General features: G+C 43.7%; 1 protein-coding gene across 5 annotated transcripts in view; it reads right to left on the bottom strand.

Moving 5' to 3' along the window:
• Nucleotides 1–2,522: 2,522 nt before the first annotated feature.
• The window catches only part of LIN54 (lin-54 DREAM MuvB core complex component), a 47,449-nt gene continuing 23,735 nt past the window's right edge, over nt 2,523–26,236 (bottom strand). For 3 of the 5 annotated variants that reach the window (XM_048509195.1, XM_048509196.1, XM_048509197.1), the window contains exons 6-16: nt 23,048–23,193; nt 18,250–18,405; nt 17,074–17,293; nt 14,896–14,972; nt 14,486–14,683; nt 12,653–12,744; nt 10,738–10,809; nt 8,982–9,084; nt 7,981–8,118; nt 7,004–7,203; nt 2,523–5,963 (exon numbers count right to left, since the gene is read on the bottom strand). In XM_048509195.1, coding sequence (XP_048365152.1) covers nt 5,762–5,963; nt 7,004–7,203; nt 7,981–8,118; nt 8,982–9,084; nt 10,738–10,809; nt 12,653–12,744; nt 14,486–14,683; nt 14,896–14,972; nt 17,074–17,293; nt 18,250–18,405; nt 23,048–23,193 — 1,604 coding nt within the window. In that variant the 3' untranslated portion in view covers nt 2,523–5,761. The remainder of the gene's footprint in view (nt 5,964–7,003; nt 7,204–7,980; nt 8,119–8,981; nt 9,085–10,737; nt 10,810–12,652; nt 12,745–14,485; nt 14,684–14,895; nt 14,973–17,073; nt 17,294–18,249; nt 18,406–23,047; nt 23,194–26,236) is intronic. The other 2 variants (XM_048509199.1, XM_048509198.1) reach the window with 2 other exon arrangements.

Raw genomic sequence — 26,236 nt, 5'->3', positions numbered from 1 at the left:
TTAATCGTTCAGATGTTTTTATGTGCGTACCTTGGGGACCTTGATTAGGTGGAAAGGCAGCATATAAAGAAATATGTGATAATTGAGCATTCTGTGTGCTTAGTTCTGAACTATGCCCACCTAGCATCCCCCCATGCCTCTATAGGAGCTGAAATAGCTGCAAAAGGGGTTGGGTGGGTGGCTGTTTCAGTACTTGATAAGACAGGGAAGGGGGCAAGAATAGCCTGCCCTGACGTACTGTTCTTGCAGCATTTTAAAATTCCTTTGCAATTATGATGGCAATGTCTTCTTGGCGGCCATGACGAAGTTTTTGTTGGCTGATGAGAGATTGTTGTGTTCCCCCCCCCCCCGCCCACCCCCACACTGCTTCCCCAGTTACCATTCCTAATCGTTTCCCATGTTTTCTCTCCCAGTTGGCTATCCACAGACACGGCTAGCCCAAGCTTCAGCGACGGAGCCTTCTTTCACTTTCAGCAAAGAGTCAAAAGATACGTCAAAGCAGACCAGTATTGCTCGCTGAAGATAGGAAGTCGTGTGGCTCTTAGAGATCAACTAGAATGGGATCCGGTGGGTTTCCGGTGGGGCTTCCGGTGGGCAAGACGCTCCGTAAGCAGCGGAGCGTCGAAGTTTTGCCGTTTCTTTTCAATTCCTCGAAACTGGGCTCGAAATTGGAGGGCTTCTAAGTTCAAGTTCGCGGGCTTAGAAGAGATGGTGGCTGCGGGCTTGGGAGAGACAGAGACGGTGAGAGAGAGACGGTGAGAGAGAGCCTTCTCCATTCTCCATTCTCCAAGCTTGGGAGGGCGCGCTGCACAAAGCCGTGAGTCATCGCAGCCAGCCAGGAGGCGCGGGAGTTTGAAACTTGAAGAGCGGCAAGCTCGGTAACATCTCAACCCTCCCCCCGTAACTACGGCCACTGACACTCTTCAACTCAAGTGATTAGGCTTAGCTTCCCGGTTCCCCATCCCCAGGCAAGGAAGGCTGCGCAAAAAAACTGCTGTGGCTGGCTGCTTTCCCTCGATGTAGTGTGGATGTTTTGTGTTTTATGTTTTTGTGTTGTGCTTTCCTGCTTCTTTAAACATGCTACGTGGAGCAAGGAGTTTTTGATCACTACTGCACAAAGGATTATCGGCTGCCCTGGAAGAAATCTATAATTCCCGAAGCCTAAATAAAGCCCAAAATATTCTGAGGGACCCGTCTCATCCAGTACACTCTCTTTTTAAACTGTTACCATCTGGCAGACGATACAGGGCCCTCAGAACTAGGACAAAGAGGCTTAGAGACAGCTTCTACTCTAGAGCTGTGGCTATGCTAAACTCCGCTGCTTCATATTGATGTATTTGGGGCTGTGTAGGGATGGGGGAGGAAGGGGAAAGTGAGGATGATGTATGAGTCTGAAATTGTGTGCATCGAGGAATGCTGCTGTACATTTCGTTGTGCGTGCACAATGACAATAAAATGCTTATGCTTATCGTGGCAAGGTTTGTGGACATGGACCCAGCCCACTCAATGCAGACAAAGCACCTGTGGCCTCGAGAGTCCGTCGTCTTAATGGCTGTCAGGGTTTTTGCTTCCTGGAGAGTTCATCAGGGGCACTTCTTTGTTGGCTGGGTCACAAGCCACATGCTGGCCCAGCGGCTTCGTCAGGCCATCAACAAACAACCACGTTAGCGTCACTGCCTGGGTGTGCTGAATGAGGCCAGCCGTATCAAATGCCCTTTCCAGCATCCTCCCAATTCTTCTCACCACACTGTGCACTTCTTCGATGCGTGCCACCTATTGAAGCTGATAAGCCACGTGCTCCGGTCCTTCAGTCGCCTGGAATTTGAAGGCGGTGTTGTGAAATGGCAGCACGCCGTGATACTTGCAGCCCTGCAGGAGGAAAAGGCGGTCCTCGATGGCAGCTGCCTGCCCAGCGAGCTCAGGAAGAGCCTTGGCTGCTGCTGGAAAGTGAATCAGACCGGCCAGTTGTTCAGTGGCAGCGTGGCAGAGATGCTGGAACGTTTCAAATGACTGGGCCTGTCTTCGTTTCAAGATGAAGAAAGAGGGGAGGGGGCAGCAGGTGGATTTGGGAGGCTAGCTAGTTGGAAAACTGTTGCTGTTTCAACCACAGGTCCAGTGGAACATCTCCGTTCTGCAGGCCCTGTGGAACTGAAATTTGCACAACTGAAATTCGACCCACAGTTACACCAGGCCGGGACCAGAGCAGAAAATGCTAGCCAGATACTTTTGGTACCAGGGGCTACCAGGACATTGCTACCAGAGGAATGTAGTGTTCTCTGGGGGCAACATGGAAAGAGATGTTTCTGCAGGTACGGCAGTCCCAAACTGCTCACGGCCTTTCAGGCTAATACAAAAACCTTGGAAGACAATCCAGAATTCAATTTGTAGCCAGTGCAGTTAACGGCGTGCCAGTTGAGCACAGTACTTGGATGGGGGGCCACCCAGGAAGTCCAGACAGGCAATGGCTGACCACCTCTGCTTGCTGACTGTCATAAAGAACAAGCAGTACAGAAGTCTCCTTGTACAGAATAGTATAAAGGTTTTATTTTTTTTTCTTTGTGATTTATCTGACAGTTCTGTTTTTTTACAATATAGAAAAGTGTAATCTCTGAATAGGTCTAGTAAATATAAATTTAAATCTATTTTTAGATGTAAACCAGAACTAGAAAATTAACCCCAAGCACCCTTCTTCTCCCCCTCCCAAACTCTACTGACAATGGGTCTGACCAAGAAGCAGAAATGTTTCTATTGGGGCTTTTGGAGGGATTCCGCATCTGCTCTAATGAAATGGAGAGGATACGCCACAGGTGCGCCTCATGAACTGCTCACAACATCTTGATGTGTTTTTACTATTTTCTTCAGCAATTTCATGCAAAAGGCCGGGGGTGGGGGAGGGGGGGAGAGAGAGAGTCAAGCTAAACAGTAAAGGAAGCTTGTTCCAAGAGAGCCAGAAAACTAGATCTTTGATTGCACCTTCTTCAAATCTTTACACGCCATTCCGTCATACATAATCTACAACAGGAATCCAAACTCCACAAAAGGTTTTCTGCACGCTTATAAATACACATCACAAAAAAAGGTGCAAGTTAGAATAAGACACAGAATATTTACAAAAAAAGTAAGCACGGATTTTAGTTCTAGACGAAAAAGGATGCGCGTTGCGATCTGTTTGAAAAATAACTTGATCAAGTATTATTTATCCACTTACACTAATTTACATTTATACAGCTCCTATTATACCGACGTGTATGGTATCAGTAAAAGGTGAGTCCTCATCATCTACTCTGAATAGTAATGCACTGACTTTGCACCCTCAAGTGAGAGTTCTAATTATAAAACAATTCTGCTAAAATGAACCACCGCTCCCTTTTCAGGATGGTGTGCACAACTATGCAATCCTGCTATGTGTATACTTACACAGTTCCATAATAGCATATATGTGTATAGTTAACACAGAGAAAATGTCCCTTTTAGAACAAAAGACCTGTGGTATTGTAATTACAAAGATATCCAGCAAGCGTCTGCCAATTCAGATGCGAGGGCTTACATCCAATTCAGGAGACCCTGAACAATTTGCTGCGCTAAAAAGCTCCACGTAACTGTGTTAACGTTTTAATAAGATTCGTTAGAAAGGGGTTACTTCTAGCAATCTTCATCCCTAGCAATGACGTTTCCTTCTCTTTCTGTTCCACCAAGAGGTCCGATATGTTCCGTTATGTCCGCATTGTCAGGCTGAAACATTCAGTGGCTAAAATTTATTTTTAAAATATAAGTTAACTTGAGGGGGTATCAGAGAGGTGGCCAGCTTTAACATTCTTCTATCAAGCAGCAGCTAGGTTTGAACACCTCTCTGTTAATGCCTCCTAAGTAAGATCTGGTTGCTTTCTGCTGAAATATATGCATGGCAATTACATGCAATTCCGGTTCTCACCCACTCTGGTCATCCATGTTCCAATTTGTACTGTATCTAGGGTCACCTCAGAACATCTGGTTTTCCCAAGTCTGATACATTTTGCAGGACATACATGGGCACAAAAGGGTCCGTGCAGTTTGCTTTACAAATATCACCACCGTTAAAAACTCTTGCTTAAAAACTGCCCTCTCAGCTCCTCACTTTGCACAACTTAAAACAACACATGAGCGCAGCTCCTGCAAATTAGAATCATCGCAACCCTTGAAGCCATTTCTGTGCATTCCCACCAAAGGTGGCCAGGATCCAGAGTTTCCTTCAGCTACATTCCACATAGACCTTTTATTTGCTTCTTTAAAAAGAAGCCCCACTCCCTCCAACCCCTATGCTATATCACTGACCATCTCAGGAAGTTTCCTCTCAGTTTCAAAAATGCTTTCCTGTGTAAAATTCTATTTAAGGAACTCAAGGGGCAACTCTTGGGTGAACACAACTAGTTGTGTGGACTTCTTTTTCAAGATCTCGGCCAGTATCTATGGAGAGTTGATTAAGGGCTACCCAATAAGTAAAATAACTGGACTGTTGATTTACCTTATGCTTTGTCCCCTGTGAATTAATTTTAAAAAAGGGTCCCCTTGGAAAAGACTTCTTTTGAATGGTGTGGAAGATCCCCAAACATCACTGACGTGTGTTCATTTATGCAGCAGCGTTAGAAGAAAGGGTCTTCCTGGAAAATATGGATTTGAATGGCATGCAAAATTCCCAAACATCGTTTACCTCTGCACATTTATGTTGGAGAGCTGGAAAAAAGATGTGAGGATTTTTTCCCTACTTAAATATTGTTGAAGTGCATACAGTTTAGAAGATCTGAAAATCTTCTAAACTTTATGCAACAATATTTAAGTACATATTAAGTTACACATTGCGAAGGAAACTAGAATTATGCTACTAGATGATCTACTGGGGATGACTGTCAGTTTACTGGCTGCTACCAGGATAATAACTCAATTCTTGACACGTTTTTTTACTTCTGTCATTTAGAATACTGAGGAATGTCTGGGAGATAAAATCAGTCAAAACAAGCCATATATTGATCTCTCGGAACCGGCAAGGAAGCAGCTTATTACAACCTGGAATGGTACATTTAAGATTGTTCTATGATATTTCAGGCTGATTGCTAGTTTTGACCTTGATTTGTAGTGAATCTCTGCACCTAGTTCTGCAAATGTGTTATTCTTAAAGTAAAGCTCATTGTGGTGTTCCTACTAACTCTGTTCCCCATGAAATCAGAACTGTGGCTAGCAAGACAATCCTCGAGATTTGCATACCTTCCTGAAATGCTTTTAGGAAAAAGTTTTTCCTCCGCTTTCAGCATCAGGAAACCCACAGACTACTGATTCTGATGCAAAGCCAAATTTGCACTGCGATCCCAATCAATTCCATTGGAAGTATCTGTACAATATTGTTGTTTTGTTTTGGGGCGTCCAGGGGAAATGCTCCTGATGGAAGGACTGTATTGATGCCTTATTCCCCCACTCCTTTCCCATACCAATTCAACACTAAAATTTCAAATAACAATTTAAAAGATTGCTTGAAGAACCTTTTTCTAAAAGAGACAGAAGAAATCCACTGCTCCACAGTTTAGAAGCCGGGTGGAAGAAAGTTCAGCTTAAAAAGGTACTCATTATTATAGAGGTCTCTTGGTTCGACATTAACATAAGCCAATGCAAACTAAGCAGCACCAAATTAAGAATGAAAAACTATCACTATTATCAGCTGCTGTGAACCAGAAAGTGTCTCTGTGCCTTTTAGTGTCCCCCCAGTTCAGACAGCGGCTCGTTTTCGAGACAGTCAGCAATTCATGGCACAAGCGTCACTTTTAGACTTTCCTGCCGTGTTAATGATTCTCATCAGGCAACGTCCAAATTCCTCCAGGATCATCCGTTCCACCATCGCTTTCGACTTCCCGGCTTTCTCGGCCTGCTCGGCTTGTGCAAGTAAACAGTCGCACGTTGCGTCAGCAACCTCCTTGGTGACAAATGTGAACGGCAACCTGGGACAGAAAGAGCAAGTCTGAGCACCTGCGTGCAACACAACAAGGACAACCAGAGGGTGACTGTAAGTAAAAAAATGGCAACTTTAGAGACATTTCCTAGAGATGGGAAACACAATTCCTCCAACTCTGTGTGAATTTCAATATGTTTTTGTACCTCTCCTCTTGCCCTACAAGATCTATGAATATGTATGCATGTGCCATCGAGTCACAACGAACGCATGGTGACTGCAAGCAAGGGGTTTTCAAGGCAGGTGAGAAGCAAAGGTGGTTTGCCTTTGCCTTCCTCTGCAGAGCCTTCCTTGGTGGCCTCCCAATCCAAGCACCTGTCCTGAGATCTCAGGCTATACTCTGCTGCCTGTCCTCCTAAGATCAATGAATACAGACTTATTATTGACTTTAGCATCTTTCCCCAGATTTATAGGGAGACTGGCCCTTTAACCATGCGATGGGGGCGGGGGGAAAGGAACCAGGGAGCAACTACACTACAGCATGATGCCTTTTCTTTGGCTAGGACAGTGTTTTCCAACCTTTCGAAGTCAGGGTACCCTTGACCTCACTCTTCATATCTCACGGTACCCCTGCCACCACCCTCCACCTTCCCCTCCCATTGCCCCTGCTTGCCACACCCCCCACCTTCCCCTCCCAGGGTGAAGGGAAGCACTGGGGGGGGGGGGTGGCTGCTGACCTTGTGGCAGGCCCTGCCCCATGGGCCAGCTCCATGTCCTTGCTGGCACCGGTGGGAGACACCACAAAAATGAGTGGAGGGTTAGTGTTGCCGCGGTACCCCTGGGACATGCTCACGGCATCTCAGGGTACCACGGAACCCTGGTTGAGAATGGCTGGGCTAGGAACAGTAGCAGCAGCAAAAGAAACAAAGATTCAGTAACAGCAAAGAGCTGGAGGGGCAGCATAAAGGGGAATGGATAGGAGGAGAATGCAAGAAGAGCCCAGGGGAATGGAACCCTATCACAGACTTGCCCTTACAGCCTCCTCGGATTTCTTTTGAAAACTCAACGAAAAGTAGTAGGAGAACATACTTTCCCCCTCCACTGGACAGCACTGGTGCCGGCCTAAGCAGGTCTGAAATCTGTGAGGACAGCTTCGTCTTGGCAGCCGTTTGTTGCTGGACTCGCACTTCAGCCGCATCTGCCAAGTGCATTAACGTCTTCCGCTCGGGGCTTTCTTCGAAGTTCTTGCAGCCGATACATTTACAAATTGAGGAGCACATGATCTTTGCCTAGAGAAGGGGAGAAATAAGAACAAGCCTGCTGGATCAGATCAGAGTCCATCTAGTCCAACACTCTGCTACTCGCATTGGCCCACCAGGTGCCTTTGGGAGCTCACATGCAGGATGTGAAAGCAATGGCCTTCTGCTGCTGCTGCTCCTGAGCACCTGGTCTGCTAAGGCATTTGCAATCTCAGGTCAAGGAGGATCAAGCAAAGAAAATATTGCTTTTGCATCTTGTGGACTTGCATCTTGTGGAACCCAGTTTCTGATTTTAGCAGCTCACAGCACAGTAAGAAAGTTGATTCCTTTGAAATGTGTTGTCGGAGCAGGCTTGTGTTTGAGGATAGCGACAACCACCCCAAAAATAAATAAGCCAGTTCTAGATCAAATCAAGTCTGAATTCTCCCTAGTAGCTAAAATGATTAAACTGAGACTATCATGGTGTCTGATTTATGGAACAGACTGAAATAGTAAAGGCATGACATTTACCTGAAGTTACTTCCTGGCCCTGGAAGTCCCTCTTCTCTGGAGGTTAGCCAAAAGCCAGAGCCTCAGCTTTTTCCAGAGGCCATAAAGCTGTTATTTTAAGTGAGCTTTTAGTGCCTGGAGATAGATTTGGAATTAATGTAGGTGCAGAGCTATTTCAGTAGGGCCGAAAACTAGAGCTTTTATAAAATTGGGAACCACCGTGGAGCTTGGGCAAGATTCAAGGATATTAGTAAGAAAAAAAAGTACTTCGGGGAAGAAGAAGAAGAAAAAAAGAATTGAGCTGATTTCAAATCTCACCTCATAGCATTCACAATAGTTTTTGAGGCACCCGGACCTCTTGCAGTTGCAACCTTTGCTGTGCCGCCTGTCCGATTCGCCTTCCTTTCCCTTCCCTATTTTGGGCTTGAACGCCTCAGGGTTTCTGTCAAGGCAGGCCTAGCGAGACAGGCACAAGAAACCAATCAACGTACACGGAGGGAAACAAGAGGCAGAGAAGGACCCCCAACCCAACCCCTGTGGGCACCTAACAACACCTTTCCTGGAGCCCTCCAAGTGCTTTTAGAAAACAGAAGAGACCAAATGGGACTTTTGCCCACCGAGGCTTCTAAATTCGGATTAGCCTGTGCACCCCAACACATGCCAGCTGGGTGACCTTGGGCTAGTCACAGTTCTTTGGAGTTCTCTCGGCCCCACCTACCTCACAGGGTGTTTGTTGGAGGGGGGAGGGGAAGGAGTTTGTAAGCCCCTTTTAGTCTCCTATATTATTAATTAATATATTATTAATTAATATTGTTTTACTGGGTTTTAGAATGCTGCTTATTCTGAGTTAAGCATTTTAACTATTTATCACTTATTTATTGTGCACATTGTTTTAGTTGTGGTTTCGCTGTACGCTGCCCAGAGCCCTTCGGGGGTGGGCGGTTTATCAAATTTAATAAATAATAATAATATAGGAGAGAAAGAGGGATATAAATCCAACTCTTCTTCTTCTTCTGAATTGCTAAGGGAGATTTGATTGGTTATGCAAGTTTTTTTAAAAAAAACCTTGCTTTGGCAGCAGCTGCTAGCACAACACAAGGATCTTTGTGTGTGACTGAAGGTAAGCCATGGCAGCCGTTTTGTGGCTGGCTCCACCTCCCGTGGCAGCTTTTTTTGTGGCTGCACCCACTATGTCCGAATTCTAACAGTGCTTTCAGGGTTGAAAAGGTTGAGGCCCCCTGGCCTGACAGTCCCCCTGGGCTATAAGGCTGGGCTCGAGCCTCCAGTCTTATAAAGGAATTCCCCAAGAAGATTGTTACCTTGATTGCCTTTTGCCTCTCGTTTTCATGGTCCAGGTTATTGTAACAATTCGTACAGTTGCAGTTGTTGCAGAACTCACCATTGGCAAAGCAGTCACAGTACCTGAAAGGAAATCCCAGAGAGGACGTGAACACCAGAGTCTGCGACGAGCGTGCTAATGCGAACACAGGAGTTTGAAAGGATCTTCCCACCAGCTTTTCCCAACTAGGACAAAACCAGACCTGCTCCCAAGTGAATTTAACCCAGGAACTATCAAAACTTTGCCGTAATCAGCATGAAGTAAAAAATGCAGACATCTCCCAACAAAAGCGAAAAGTTTCCAGCCTCAAACTACAGGGCGTCCATGCTTGGAAGAGACGATCCCTTCTGACATTTCCCCCTGGGGTCACAAGAAGGCCTAGCTTGGTCTCAAGGCAAAAGGAAAAAGTAGATCGGTCTGTGCAGAAGCTGCAGAGCAGAACTGTGACTTGTGCCAAAACACTACTTGCATGCACCGTGATCTACCCACGAAGTGCCACTTGCCAACCATAATAAGGTGAAGTACAGATGGACAGCATCACTTCTGCTTTCAAGTCCAATAACGTACTTGGCTCTCAAGAAATGCATCACATCAAAAAGGCTTCCTACTATCAACTGCACAGAGCTCAGTGGCAACGTGTAATTCTTTCCCCTTAATTTTTTAAACATAATTTTATTAAATATATACACATACAGAACAAAAATCAACTACGCTGCAAAACAGAAGAACCATATGGTAACCTTGTATCTAATATAAAATATGATACCATCAAATTATGGTTTGAAACCCCAAAATACACATGCAACAGAAGGGGGGGCGGGGGAGGGAGATGCTACCCTCTGAGAGGGTTGAATTTAGAAGAAGAGAAAAAGAGTTTGGATTTATATCCCCCCCTTTCTCTCCTGTAAGAGACTCAAAGGGGCTTACAATCTCCTTTCCCTTCCCCCTAACAACAAACACCCTGTGAGGTGGGTGGGGCTGAGAGAGCTCTGAAAAGCTGTGACTAGCCCAAGGTCACCCAGCTGGCGTGTGTGGAAGTGCACAGGCTAACCTGAATTCCCCAGATAAGCCTCCACAACTCAAGCGGCAGAGCTGGGAATCAAACCCGGCTCCTCCAGATCAGAGTGCACCTGCTCTTAGCCACTGTTCTTAGCCACTACGCCACTGCTGCTCATTTACTTACTCGTTTCGAAAAAGAAAAAAAAACCTTTGATATAATTATTCAATACCTTTGAGTTCAGGGGCACCTTTAAGGCTCACAACGTTTTATTCGTGATATAAGCTTTTGTGTATGTGCCTACTTCTTCAGATGCACATGAAAGCTTAGAACAAGAATTAAACTAGTGTGTGAAAGCCTTCGACAATACAAAGAATAAAACCACTGGTCTTAAAAGGTGCCACTGGAGTCAGGGGTTATTTTGGCTGCTTCAGACTGACATGGCTACCCACCTGAATCTACATTCAGTGCCTTATTCAGGATTTTCATGTCAGGGCCTCCATGCGGTGGATTTATTAAGATGCAAATGGATTTATTAAGATGAAAATGCACAAGTATACCATCTAAAATGCAAAAAATATTTGGTATGAAGCAGTGCCATTAAAGCTGAAATTTGGGGACATCTAATCTCCATTTGTTATTTAACCTGCGTTAACTTTCCTGAGCAGCCGCACCATGGATAGAAAAATTGGTTTCTTAATGTTTGAGAGTAGAGGAACACGCAGAAGGCTATACTTACAACTTCAGACACAAGGATTTGGTGCAATTGCACGGTTTTCGGGGCCGATTTGCAGACTCGGAGGATATTATTCTAGAACACAAACAAATTTAACAACAGCTTTAACTTAGTCCTCTCAAACAAGAATCGTACCAGCTACTAATTACTGGTTGCATTAGAAGAACCCTCCATCCAGCAGAACCCTAGAATTCAGGGGTAGGGAGCCTGCCCAGATAGCCCAGGGAGAATTCTACTTCTACCAGCATGGCCAATTGGCCATGCTGACAGAGGCTGATGGGGATTGTAGTTCCTGAACATCTGGAGAGCCGCAGGTTCCCTACCCCTGCCCCAGACCAATCTAGACAACCCAGAGGCATGGGGTGGGGGGTGGGAAGGGCGCCCGGGGCAAAAACTGCTCCGGGCGCCGACACCCCCCTCCCCCTGCGCTGCACTTACCTGGTTGGGCTGCCACCGGACACTCCTTGGCCCCGTCCTGCCAGGCTACTCCTTTGGTGCCTGGTGGCGGCCCAACCAGGCTGCTCCTTCGGCAGTGGAGAGTCCGCCAGCTGAAGGAGCAGCCTGGCGGGGCCGGGCTGAGGGTAGGGGTGTGGGGGGCAATGCTCAGCTGGCATGTGCTCCGCCTCTGAGACAACCTAACCCACCCTATGCCACTATCAGGAGCATCACAGAATAAGTATAGCTCCAGCAGAGAATATACTTCAGCATATGTTCCCCGCAAAGAATACTCAGGCCAGGAGAAAACGGCTAATGTGTCACACATGTCTTGGCTAATGGAAGCCTAGGAAGCTTGTCAGAGAAGCTATCCTCACTCGGACGGGCCGTTGCCTCCTAAGGCTGGCCAAGAATGTCCTCTTCCACTTGGATTCGAGTTCAGTAGCACTTTAGAGACCAACAAAGTTTTTGGGTCATGAGCCTCTGAGAGTTCAAGCTCCCTTCATTAAATACTAGTAGGAATTAAGATTACTGAGTCCTTGTATTCCTATCATAACAATGGACCACCCCACACAGATGCTAATGTTCTGCCTCTAAGCATTTCTCCTCCTCTGCTCCAGTCATGCTGATTGCATTCTGCATGGCACCTCTGTATCCTGACCCCCCTCTCACCTTCAGACTGGGTTATAAGGACTTGGATATCTCCATTCTTACTTGTCTCTAACAAAGAAGAATAATAATTTGGATTTATACCCCACCTCTCTCTCCTGAAAGGAGACTCAAGGTGGCTTACAAGCTCCTTTCCCTTCCTCTCCCCACAACAGACACCTGGCGAGGTAGGTGGGGCTGAGAGAGCTCTGAAGAACTGTGTGACTAGCCCAATGTCACCCAGCAGGAACGTAGGAGTGCAGAAACACATCTGGTTCACTAGAGAAGCCTGTGCCACTCAGGTGGAGGAGTGGGGAATCAAACCCGGTTCTCCAGATTAGACTCCACCTGCTCTTAACCACTACACCATGCTGGCTCTCAAAGTGAGTTTTGACTCTCAACAGCTCATTGACAAAATATTGTTGGTTTCTAAGGTGATATGGGACTCAAATCTAGCTGTTCGAATGTAGCCCAACACAGCTAGCCTATGGAACCCTCTTACAACTAATGCCTGCATGGCAAATTTTTTCATGAGTTTTTAATCTATTTTAACTTTCCGGTTGCAGTTTTCTAATACACAGTTATTTCCCATGAGTCTTGCAGGACGGGTGAATTGCTAAACGCACCAAAACAAACAAATAAAATGGCATGGGCAGGCAAGCCAAACACAAAAGCCTCCAGCCCCATAGCTAATCTGCTCAGGGGGGACCTAACCCAAATAGTTCTGCGATCTCAGCTCTTTCAGTAGCTGAATACCAAATAATTTAAGCCCTTCACTTTCACTGTAGTCCAAAGATGGCACAATTAAAAAAACTTTATCTAGGAAAATACACACCCATTAAATGGCAGTCGAGCTTGGGTTTGGATGCTTGATGTCCCACTGAGGCCGGTGTTGCTGGCTATGGATACATAGGAGGATTGCTGTAGCTAACAAAAGCAGAAAATTAGCACAGGATGTACAGTTTGCTGAGGGGTGCTTTTCACAAATAGCTGCATTGGTCACAACATACTCCCTTTATTCCGCACTTAGAGGAAGAAAAAGAGTTTGGATTTATAACCCCCCTTTCTCTCCTGTAAGGAGACTCAAAGGGGCTTACAATCTCCTTTCCCTTCCCCGCCCCCACAACAAACACCCTGTGAGGTGGGTGGGGTTGAGAGAGCTCCAAAGAGCTGTGACTAGTCCAAGATCACCCAGCTGGCATGTGTTGGAATGCACAAACTAATCTCGTTCCCCAGATAAGCCTCCACAGCTCAAGTGGCAGAGTGGGGAATCAAATCAAATTAGAGTGCACCTGCTCTTAAACATTAGACCATGCTGGCCCCTCTTAAAGGGTGAGAAGCTGCTGGCTGCTACTATTCTTAGGTGAGAGGGCATTTACATTCCTAGGTATGGAGACTGGGATCTTAGAGTTCAACTCCAATGATGGTTATTTCCAGGGGGAGCAGGGAAACTTCTTTTGATTCCTTCCTCCCACTGCAGACTCTCAGATTGCACCCATGAGTATCCCCTGGTCCCCAGGAAGAGAATTGGGAGGATCAGGAGACTGTGATGGGAGAGCAAGTTTGGCAGTTGTCCTTATAGATCTCCCAGGATCCAAGCTTCTGTCCTGGATGATAGAAAACTGACTCTCACATTTTAACACACAGATACATGAATTGGTGATAAAGGGGGCTTTACACATTTTGCATTACATTCAAAGATGAGCACAGTAGCTAGAAAAAAACCCTGTGCTTTTCCAACATAAGAATGCTTAGCATATCATAACTGTGCTCCGTTATTTTTTGGTGTCAAAAACATTCACCATATTCAGCGATACACCAACCGAGAATCAGCGTAATATTGCTCGTGTCAGCTTACAATTCATGACTTCAAAGTTCTCTCACTTTCTCATTCTGCGATTTTATGGTCTGATGAAACCACAGCAACAACACACACGGCTATAGAATGGAACCCTTGGGAAACATACAGTACAGTTTTTCATTTCTACAGATACGCTGTTTGGTTGTTGTTTTTTTAAACTACAAGGGAACTTTCATACACCTACGAAGACTCTTGGGATTAATTCTGTTATACTAAAAAGGGTAAATACTAATAAAGATGTCCACAGACTGTATGAGGTAGGTGTCAGCTAAAAAAAATAAAATCCAGCTGTCTATGCTGACGGATATTAGGGGAGAGATAACCAAGCACGCCAAAGCTTATTTTAACATCCATAGGAATTAAAGGTCTCCTGCCCACCTGCTCTCCTGTATTTGTTTACTAAAACACAAAACTGGGCTACGTCACTGGAAATTCTTTGGTCCTTACACAACAGCAAATGGTTCAATTCCCATTTACTGTCTTTTCCAGCCCATTCGGTCAAAATAGGCTCCAGGATTTCTTCTCTAAGCTTGTCACATAGAGGGCACTTAAGCAACTTACGTTGAGCTGCAGCAAATGCTCCCAACAAACAGAACACTGAAACCAGGACATCTGGCTCTCTTTTTTTAGTTACAAAAACCATCAAAGAGATTTTTAAAAGCGTGATACACCAGGATGTTAAAACCTAAATTCTCCTGATCACCATGCTAGCAAAGCCCCCTGGGCAAATGTTGCCATTATATAAATCACAAATTTCTTACAAAATTATATATTTTGGTCCATATAATCTGCATGGCAGCACTATACCTGTGTGACATACTGAGCCGGGAGAACTGCATATCCCATGTTTCCTGTGCCGGGGGCTGGGGCCAACACGGTGCCTGGAGGAAGGTTGGTAAGGTTTGGTTGGATCTGCGGCAGTTGTGTGGCAGGCATAATAAGTCTCTGCTGTGGCTGGCTTGTGGTAACTATCTGCGAAGTTGTGTTCAGTGGTTTGGGTGCCACCTGCAAGGAAGGAAATCTGCATGACATCTTCAGCATACCCAAGGTCTTATTCTTCTGCTGAAAGTTCCGCAGAAAGAACGTAAAGGTCTTCACAGGTTCCAAGTAAATAGAAGCATCTTGGATTCATAATAAGTAGTCTAACCCACGGTTCTCTGGCACCCCAGTCTAAGTAATACGACAACAACAACAGCAAAAACCCACACGGAACTCACTTGTTTGACAGTCTGAGCCGCTGGTACGATTGGAACAGACATCCGCACGGGGGTTGCATTCACCACCATTGGCTTGGCTGCTCAGAGAAAAATGGGGTAAGACGTATCATGCATAAGCTGTTATGCAAAAACACAAAATACAGGGCAAGTTCAGCAGGTCAGTTTGGTTAGATTCATGCCCAGTAGCACCTTAAAAAACTTACAACATATTTGGTATATGAGTCTTCAAAAGTTGTCCTCTACAGAGCTGCTGAACTTGACTCTAACTGCAGACCAACCCGGCCACCCTCCAAAACAAGGTCATTTCGGCATATTCTCATGTTGGCACTTGGTAATTCCACTGCATTCATACTGGAAAATAATGTCCAAAGATTTTTGCCAAGTGCCACCCGTAGAATCATAGAGTTGGAAGAGACCACAAGTGCCATCAAGTCCAACCCCCTGCCATGCAGGAACACACAATCAAAGCACTCCTGACATATGTTCATCCAGCCCCTGTTTAAAAACCTCCAAAGGAGATTCTACCACTCTGCCAGGCAGTGAATTCCACTGTCAAACAGCCCTGACAGTCAGAAAGTTCTTCCTAATGTTACAATGGATTCTCTTTTCCTGCACCTTGAATCCATTACTTCATGTCCTAGTCTCTGAGATAGCAGAAAACAAGCTTGTTCGGTCTTCGACATGGCATCCCTTCAAATGTTTAAACATGGCTATCATGTCCCCCCTTAACCTTCACTTCTCCAGACTAAACATCCCCAGCTCCTAAAGTCTCTCTTCGTAGGGAATGGATTCCAGACCTTTTACCATTTTGGTTGCCCTCCTCTGGACACGATCCCAATTCAAGAGGAAAATGCTACTTTTTTGTCATTACCACTGCACACAAAAGGAGCACTTAAGCCACCGTATACAAACAGAACTATGAGAAAATGGCATGAACCGCAAAACAGGAATTCTTCTAACTACATCAGATGCCTTTTTCTTACAGGGCTGCATGTTGCCTGTTAGCATTCTGAATGAGTTGACTGGACAGGTGTAAAGAAGCTCAACGTTTTGACATATTTTAAGCAACCGTAGATAAGGCTGGCACCAGACTAAATTATGGGCCCCAGCTCTTATCCACCTTCTCCATCATACATTTTGCCAAACTGACTTAAAAAATTAAGAATAAACAGAGCTTCTCAGGTTGCTCCAGCGTCTAAGAATGTCCAAAGAGGACTGGCAAACAGCTACTGATATGTCAAGCATATACACCCCAACCCAGAGCTGCAGCACTTGTCACAAGACTTTTACACAACCTTGAAGAAATGGACAACAAGCACGCACCAAATCTTTGTTAATACCTATTTGATCGATGACCATGAAAAAATCATGACAGCACTTTAAAGCACTTTTGAGAGAGATTCAGGAAGAAGTACAAGGCAAGTAAAACCACGCTCTCAAGTTAGTCTTTGAAATGACTAAAGCATAAAGAACACTGCAGTGATTGGGGGGTCACACACCTTACACTCTTTGGGAAAACAAGGCAGCCATTAGCACAGCTATGTAAAGACTATCTGCAAACAAGGGCCTGTGTCTGAACCATTAATCCAGGCATGATGAGGAAGTGCAGAAACCTGGCATCCGACCTGCACAAATCCGCCTTTGCCCAATGTAAACATTACTTGGTGCTTCACCAATTCCCTGCTCCCTTTCCCTATTGGTTCTTCTCTAAAACTCACTCGAATGACAGAAGAAAACATTCCGCTTAGAACCAAGGGAGGCTTGTTAGTGAGACAGTTCGTGAGATAGGAGCAAACAAGGAAGTATGGCGAGAGCGGGTAATCCACGTGCTCTCCCCTTGGAGGCAAGAAACAGACTGGAAATCAGGGGGTGGCTCCACCCAACAGGAAGAGGAAAAGAAAAGAAAATCATTTCCTGCCTCCCCAATGTGACAATGAGAACCATCCACAAAATGTCCTGCTCAGGGGAGAAAGCTAGATTCAAGTCCAGCAGCACTTTGGAGGCCAAGAAGATTATTGGAGCATGGAGCTTTGGAAAGCCTCACGCAGGGAGCTTTGACTCTCGAAGGCTCCAACCCTGAAAACCTTGTTGATCTCTAAGGGGCTGTTGGAACTAGTTAATGTGTTGCAGGCCAACGGGGGCTGCCCTCTGACAACATCCAGCTAAAAGATGACATACCTTGCTGCAGGGAAGCGGTGCTGGCGCTGGGATTCTGAGCTACTGGCTGTGCTGAGCTGTTGGCTGTGGTGGCCGTGACAAGCCGGACATAATGGAACTTGCTTCCGGGTACTTGGATCTGCTGGACATTTGATGCCGTCGCCAAGGGAATGATGGTTTTAAACTGAGGTGTATTCACTCCCCCCACAGTGAGGGTCTGTACTGCAGATTTCACCGCCTGCTAAACAATGCAATTGTAAAATTACCACCACGTTTTTATTCTATCACCTTCTTTCTTTCAGAGTTTACAACATTTACATCCTTCCTTTCTGCCCTCACAAGGGCAACCAAGGTAGCTAACAAACTAAAACGTACATAACTAAACCACATTTTAAAGTTATTAAAATAACCACCCCAATAATTATTTCTAATGAGGACCGGTATTTCTCTTTGCATTCCAGATTAAAGGTCTGAGAGGGAAGCACTTTAAATGTGCTGTGTGTAATTATTACTCTAGCAGAAGATATTTGCTAGCTGTAAGTATTAGGTCTAGGAACCTTAAGCCTATCAATGGATTCTGAGGTATTGATCAGTAGCTTTTACTGATGAGGCATAGAAGTACCAAAGCTTGGCAAAGCCAGTTCTGACAAACCTGGCATTTGCCATCCCCTTTACCCCTGTTACAAGTCCCCCCACCCCCCTTTCCCAAGAAGTTGTGAAAGACAGTCCCTGGAGCTGAGGCGCCCCAAGGTCGCTGGCAAATAGTAGCAGAGAGCCACTTGGCTTCCTGCCCCACGAGGTAATGGATATAACTCTTTTCCTCATGGAACCAGAGTGTCGGGGAAGCCTAGTTATCTACAAAGCATGTGAAGCCATAAAGTAAAGATCAAGGAAAGAATGCTCCAGATGGCAGTGGTTACATATAACAGGCTGGTTACATATATCTTTCAGCAGCATTGATTTGTTGTTTTAAACAGTTACATTGAGTTAGGAATGCATCTCAATCACATAGATACCTTCCTCCCTGACAGTAAGTCAGCATTTGTTATTTGCTTAGGGCTTATGTTCCTCACACTACTCCGTTTGGGCTCATCAAAATAAAACCGAAAGAGTTGTCAACACAGTCTTTGAATGCATGTCAGGAGGCAGACACAAAAAGAAACAGAAGCTGCCAGAAGAAGAGTAAGGTGAACGTACCTGAGCGGTTGTATTGTTAGTTACCGCCTTGCCTGGTGAAGTGGGCGTTGAATGTTGCACTGTGAGAATCTGCTGCCCCAGGGCTACGTTGAGAGGAACGCTGACCGCTTTCTGAGGGGAATTTGGAGGCTGAGAAGCGACTGACACCACTGTTAGCTGTTTTAAAAAATTGATGACACCTCAGATACTATGTTCTATGGCAGCTCCATGCAGTAGCAGTTCCCTTTAGCCTGAACACCTAGTGCAAATGCACTAAGGTCAAGGGAACTTTATGTCATTGATGTGCCAGCAGTATTTCACTGAGAAGAAGCAACGCAACCCACTCAGATTCACAGTGACAAACTGGCATGACCAACAAAACGGCCCGATTTAGATGGTTTGGAGAACTGGAAACGAGCACGGACCCACAGAGCCTTGCCCTGCTCCTTCGGGATGATTTAAGACAGGAGTCCCCAACCTTTTTGAGCCTGAGGGCACCTCTCAAATTCTGACCTGATGAAGCGGTCGGCTCTGACACCAAATGGCTGCTTTAGAATGCACAGCCAGCCACAAAATGGCGGCCACAGCTCACCTTCCATCACACAGTAAAGATCCTTCTGCTGGGGGTGGAAGCTTTTGCCAAAGTGACGTTTTTAAAAATCTGCTTAGCCAATGGCCAGTCACAAACATTGAAGGGCAAAAGGTCCACCAGACCACACCCACTTGCTAAAAACACTTGGCAGACACCTGGAAAGGGACCGGTGGGCGCCCTATCGCCCACAGGCACCCGGTTCAGAACCCGATTTACACTAAGACAGTGGCTTAAAGACTACCAGCTTCACTGAATTTTGATTTTTTAAAATACAAATATAACATACATGCATCTGAAAAGCATCCTGAGTTTTTCAATTATATACAGGAGGGTATAAATCTTAAAACTAAAAGATACACCACCCAGTTTGTCTGTAGTGCTATATAGAGCTGATTAATTTTAATTCTGTAATCAGAATGATCTATGTTATTGTATGTTAGTCCATAATGGCAATTTCCAGATGTTGATGGATTCAGCAGTTCTTATCATCCCCTGCCAGCATGATGCTGGCAGGGGATGATGGGAACTATAGTCTGTAACATCTGGAGGGCCGCGGGTTTGACACCTATGATCTATGCTTAGCAATAGATGGGAATCAATAAGGGTACCTTCCGCATGTGCTAAGTAGCCTCCAGCATAAGAACAGTATCACATAAAAGATATCACTTATAATTGGCACTCAGGTGGACATAACAATTTATACCAACCAAGACAACAAGAAACTGCAGATGCTGTGAGATTTCAGAGGCATTTTTTGTTTAACCAGCGGATTTCAGCAATATCCAGAGAAATCAAGATTCAGTTTTTAAAAACTTGGATAGTAAACCTCCAGCCTTCATGACTGTAGAGTAGGGGTCTTCAAACTATGGCCCTCCAGATGTTCATGGACTACAATTCCCATCAGCCCCTGCCAGCATGGCCAAGTGGTAGGGCTCATGGGAATTGTAGTCTATGAACATCTGGAGGGCCATAGTTTGAAGACCCTGCTGTAGAGGAACTGAAAAAATGTGTTGTAAAGAAATGCTAATGGAATTTAAAAAAAAACAGCAGGCAACATAGATCAGCTATTGTGAATTTGAAGCCAATGCAGTATGCCTTTGAAGAAGCTAACATACCCAAAGGATGACCAGCTGGCCCAAAGGATGTCTGGCTGGCTTCTACAAGGACCAGGGCCTTCTCAGCCCTGGCCCCTACCTGGTGGAATAAGCTCCCCAGTGAGATCAGGGCCCTGCGGGACTTGAATGGGTTCCGCAGGGCCTGTAAGATGGTGCTTTTCCACCAGGAATTCCCATCTAGCCAGATAGCTTGAATGTTATCATCATTGGCCTCTCGGGAAATTTTAGTTCCAGAACTTCAACATTTGTTTAATATGATAATAGCAGGCCAGAAGGCCCCAGATACCTGGAGGGAGACGGAGATAGTGACAATCCTGAAACCAGGAAAAAATGCAACTTTAGTAGAATCTTATAGGCCAATAAGTTTATTAAACCAAGATTATAAGATATTTGCAAAAATATTATCTAATAGAATTAGAAATATACTTCCAAAAATAATAGAACAAGATCAATATGGATTTGTAAAAGGCAGAGATATATGTCACCCAATAAGAAATGTACTAAATGTGCTAGAGCATGGTAAGAAACATAAATACGCTATGATAAAATTAGATGTATACAAAGCATTTGATACAGTAAGTCATGAGTTTCTTTTCCAAACATTACATAATTACGGATTTGGAGAAAGATTTATAGAAGTATTAAAAGAAGTATATATAGGAACGCTAAGGCTAAGATAAGAGTAAATGAAGGATTAACAGGAAGAGTAAATATTAGAAGAGGAGTAAATCAGGGTTGCCCGGCCGTCTCCGGCCCTATCTCAGAATGGCAATGGAGTTCCTAGCTAATAGGAATTAGAAATAATGGAAGAATAAAAGGATATAAAATAAAATAAGGAAGAAATCAGATTAAACATGTTTGCAGATGATGTTTTATTGAAAATAACTAATCCATAGGATAAAAGGAAAGAATTAAAAATAATCCTGCAATATTTTAAGAAATTTTCAGGGTTGACAGTAACCATGGAAAAAGCAGAAACACAGGAATGAATATAGAAAAGAAACAGTTTAATAAAGAGATATTAAAGAAGAAAATTAAATATCTAGGAATTATAAATTTCTACTAGAAAAGATAGGATGTATAAATATAACTATGACAATAGATGGAAAAAAATACAAAATCAGATGAAAAGTTAAAGTAAAAACCCTATCTGTAACGGGGAAAGTAAAAGCAGTAAAGATGTATTTTACACCCAAAATCTCTTACTTATTTAGAAATATTAACAATGGAAATTAACAAAAAACAATTTGAAGAATGGGATAGGAAAATAAAAGCATAGATATTTAATAAGAAAAATGCTAGAGTGATGAATAAAATAGTGTATATGGCAAAATGACTTCCTAGGATGGGGGGATAATTCCAAAAACCCAGGGAATATTACGGTAGGCTATATTCCAGATAAAGAGTTTCATTAGATATTAATGAAGACAATATCTCAAAGTGGTTAAAGTTTGAGAACGGTTAATCAAGGAAGAAGGTAATTATGGAATTTATACTAATGATTATAAAAACAAGAAACGATAGAATACTTAGGTCCAAGGAAAGGAATATGGATATATGGGAAAAATGGAGAAGCAAAATGGATGCCTGGCATTCTTGATAGAGCCCCAGTAGCAAGCGCGGACTGGAACAGAAGGTTGGAAAATCATAAAGAATTTAAAGAAAAAAAAGGAATACATAAAAGTATCGGGATTTTAGATAGGGAAGGAGAAATTATACCATTACAGAATTTAATAGAACTGGGAGGGAGAGGAGAATTGGCTGGCAATAAGAGGCCTATGGGAAAAATTAAGGAAATTCTCTACGAATAAAAGATGATTGTACAATAATAATTCAATGGTTGAAACTCCACCTAAACATTATCATAGGGAAAATTATAGGAGCAGTATACAAGCATATGGTAGAGGATAAAGAATTTATGCTTAGAACTTTGAATCAAAAAATGGGAGAAAGAAAATATTTTAGGGATGTTTCGAAAAAATAGAAAGAATCCTCATGGAGAGCATGAAGAAGCTGTAAAAGATAGAAAAATATGTAGAGCTAGAAAGAAAGATTTTACTTAAATGGTATAGAACCCCAATACAAATTCAGCCTATATGATAAAGTGCTGGATTAAGCCCAAAAATGTTGGCATTGTGGAGAAAAGGGAGCATATTATACTTATATGTGGGTAGAATGTAAACTGGTGAAAAAGTTTTGGGAAAATATAATGAAATATGTAGAAACAATTAGTAAAAAGTAAAAAATTGACATAAATAATGAATTAATTAATTGTGGGGATAATGGATGATAAAAAGAGTGAATTAGAAGTTTTGAACCAATGTATAAAATACATGATAAGAGCAGCACACGAGTGTTGGCATGCTGCTAGCTGGAAAGATGATAAAAAAATGGACAGTGTCAAAATGGTTGGAATATATATGGGAACAAATACAGTTAGAGATTTTTGAGAAACTGACAAAAAATAAACTATGGGAAGAAAAGATGGAAGAAATAATGAAATTATGGACAGTGTATGAAACATGAAGAAACCGGATTTAACAAAGAAATATGGAACAAGAGAATAAGAAGAATGAATCTCCTACTGCTTGCATAAAACAATTAACAGAAAGGGGGGAGGGGGGGAAATGAAAAAAATGTATAGACGAAATGGAGAGATTGAATGTAACAAATGCATAATTATTCTATACAATAAAAATCTATAAAAAAAAAATCATTGGCCTCCCGTGGCTGCAGTAGGGGTGGGTGGGTTTCTTGCCATCTGTGGTTGCTTTTACTGTTTATGGTTTGATGTTATTGCTGCTGATCTATTGTTTGATGGCATTTGTGTCATTCGCCACCCTGAGCCCTGTTGGGGAGGGCGGGAAATAAATATAACTAAATAAAATAAATACATTTCCCATATTTGAGATTCAGAATCAGATAATTATTATTTAAGTTTAAGAGAAACAACAATTTTTAAACAGTAGATCACTATACCCTTCAATGGAATCACGGTTGCGAGAACGGTCCTTTAATATTTAATATTTATTAAGAGCAAAATCCAATAACAGATTTGGGGCCAGTGACAGAATGATGAAGCAAAACAAATTAGAGGTTGTTTTTTTTTTACCTTGTTAGGAGATTTCAGGGGGGAGATAGCGATTTTATTTTGTGTCTGCTGTATAGTAGAACTTAATGTAGTCCCGATAACTCCGCTTTCCGAGATGGTTACAGTTTTGGGAGGTGTTCCTGGATTAGTCTGCGACAGAACTCTACCTGCAGAAGAAAGCACCCCAGCAGCAACTTAGTGACGACAGTCTGAGGCCTTTTCAATCGCAGACCCTTACGCTGAATATTAAATGGTTTGTCAATTCACAGGTTCATACCACGCCACACGAAACACTGCCCCATTACACCCTTCTTCCCGTATCACAAACTAGTCCACTTTGGCCTTTCTGACAAATGCCAAGTTTTTTATTTTATAAGTTGCAGAAACTATGAAAGAGTCAGAAGAACGTTTTATGCAGAAGACAGCATGAGGGACAGAAAAAGTTAGCAATATACCAGGTCACCATCTAACTGGAAAGCAGAAGCGTCTGTTTAAAAAGGTTGACCGTTTTCACTACTAACTTAATTCTGGAAACTTCCAAGTAGTTATTTCCCCACACACATTTGTACATTTGTTCCCCTAATGAAGAAAGAATTATGTACTAGAATGCAATCCTAAATAAAAAGGACGAAAAATATAACCTTACAGAGAAATTCCACAAAGTTGGAGTATTTTGTACCATCTTCTATAGAACAGGTGTCAAACTTGTAGCCCTCCAGATGTTATAGACTACATGATGCTGGCAGGGGATGACGGGAACTGTAGTCCATAAAATCTGGAGGGCTGCGAGTTTGACACCTATAGCATTCTGTCAGCAATAAACTGCTGAATTGGGATCCGGAAGGGTCCCCTACGTACGTCAAGGCAAGTCTGTGCAAATGGATGCCCTGCCCAGATCACTATGGTTTCGTTTCCAATGCTAGCTCCAACTTTTATTACAGTGTCCACTAAAAGTCAGAGGAGAATGAGACGTGGACATTTCTGCAGATAGATCTCAAACTTGAAGAACACTGGTCATTCGGGGACATTATGCCTCTTCCAGTAGCTCAATCCGTTCCAGTTTTGGGGGGTTTTTTTGGAGAGGGGTGGATGGGGAGTTACTGTGGGAGTGTGATTGACAGTAGCCACAGTGCAATCATATAGGCAAAACATGATTTATATAAAATGGAATCTATGAGCTTGTAAATAATTCTGAGGCCCAGCTCCACCACCCAAAAATAAAGAGGGTTCCAGGAACTTAGCAGCAGCACACCCACAAGTAACAATCCCATTCAAAGGATTGGGGTGGGGTTGGATGAGGATAAAGCTCTTAAGTTTTATATCAAACCTGCTGTTTTACCAGTCATGGAACCAGTGCACTTTGCTGCAAAACTGCCAGACTACACGCACAAGTAGGATACCACCCTCATAGGTGATGCTACCACTGGTAGAGCCACCACCACCTGTAGTCCCTCTAACCATTCCCCATGACTGTGTGGAAGTTCCCTATCGGTGAAAGGAACTGAACTGCCTGCGAGGGCTTCCCCTGCCAGGCGGCCACCCTATCTGCGACACACCAATACAGAGACTGCGAGGCCACGCAGCTTACAGGGAATGTTGACCATAAGCAGTTTCATAAGCATAGGTCTATATTGGCATATCTGATCATAAACCTGCGGCAGCGGCAGCAGCAAATTCATCACTTTCACCACTGCCGGGAATGTGTCAGGAGGCAAAAAAAGATGTCTGTCCACTGTCTATGAACAGGCACCCTTCATTTCTCTAATGACAGGTCCTTTCCTGTTTCCTGACACTGAATATGTTGAGAAACCACTCGAGGAAGACCAATTCATGATTCTGAATATATGAAATATACGAGCAGGGTTTTAAAGGAATAGGATTACAATTATCCAATTTTTACGGGCCACACTGACATGCTTTGTGCTTAATTTACTTGTTTTATTTATATCCCACCTTTCTCCCCAACAGGGTCCCAAAGAAGTTTGCATGGTTCTCTTGTCCTCCATTTTATCCTTGCAGCAACCTTGTGAGATAGGCTAGGCTGAAGCAAGTGGTTATACTGCAAACTTGTATGTGGGATGCGGGGGGGGGGGGGGGGGGGGGGGTTTTTTTCATGCCATTTAAAGATACTTCAGGAAGTTATGCCTGGCACATTTTGGAAACAAGTATCTTTATTTCTGAACATGAAATATAAATGGAAACTGGCTTGTGTTTATTACCCAGCCATCTGGAAAATAGACCTTTTTTTTTTGGTCTTCTGGTAGTTTAAGGTAGCAGCAAAATAGATCTAGATATAGTCAGATGAATATCAAATATGAATAAAAGGTCCATTTAGATACAGACTTGGATCCATCAGAGGATTTACACAGACAAGGGGGGAGGGGGAGAATTGATTTTCTTCTCAGCTCACTGCAGTTTATGCCGGATGCAGTTCTGGGTAGCTCCCGACCCTCAGGAACAGCTCTGGGCAGCAGCATGAGAGCAAAGCAGAGGAGATCAAGCTCTGCAGACAGAAATCCCTCCCAACTGCAGAAATTACTGGTGGATCAACATCATAAATTGCCTCTATGCTTCTACACTGGCTATAATTACACTGCTACCGTAGTCAATGAATGCTTCACGGTTGCTTATATGTGTACCTTTTGATGCACGGCTGTGATTTATTTGTTTGTTTTATAGACGAAACAGAAAGCAGCCACTGCCAGAAATTCTGGAGGTAGCAAAGCTTTCCAGCGATCTTTCTCCAGAGTTTTAATTAAAAGTTAACCTATCAGTGATCCTTTAAGCTGCACCTTGGTGTAAATAAGCTTAGCGTTTAACACGACTGCAGGCTTTCCAACTGCAGGCATTTGGGATACACGTGATGTCAATTAAGGCAAACTAAAAAAAAAATCAGTTAAATATTTTTGGGTTTTTATTTAACACAGGAGACAGTATTTTTTTTTCAGCATCTGAAGCAAATTTTGAACTATAGTTTAAACCAGTGATTCCCAACCTTTTCGAGGTCAGGGTACCCTTGACCTCACTCTTTGTATCGCACAGTACCCCTGCCGCCACCCTCCACCTTCCCCTCCCATTGCCCCTGCTTGCCACACCCCCCACCTTCCCCTCCCAGGGTGAAGGGTAGCACTGGGGGTGGTGGTGGCTGCTAACCTTGTGGCAGGCCCTGCCCCATGGGCCAGCTCCATGTCCTTGCTGGCACCGGTGGGA

This window comes from Sphaerodactylus townsendi, linkage group LG10 (genome assembly GCF_021028975.2).
Source record: "Sphaerodactylus townsendi isolate TG3544 linkage group LG10, MPM_Stown_v2.3, whole genome shotgun sequence".
NCBI lineage: Eukaryota > Metazoa > Chordata > Lepidosauria > Squamata > Sphaerodactylidae > Sphaerodactylus > Sphaerodactylus townsendi.
The sequence above is the reverse complement of the archived record's forward strand: the minus strand, read 5'-3'. Positions and strand labels throughout refer to the sequence as shown.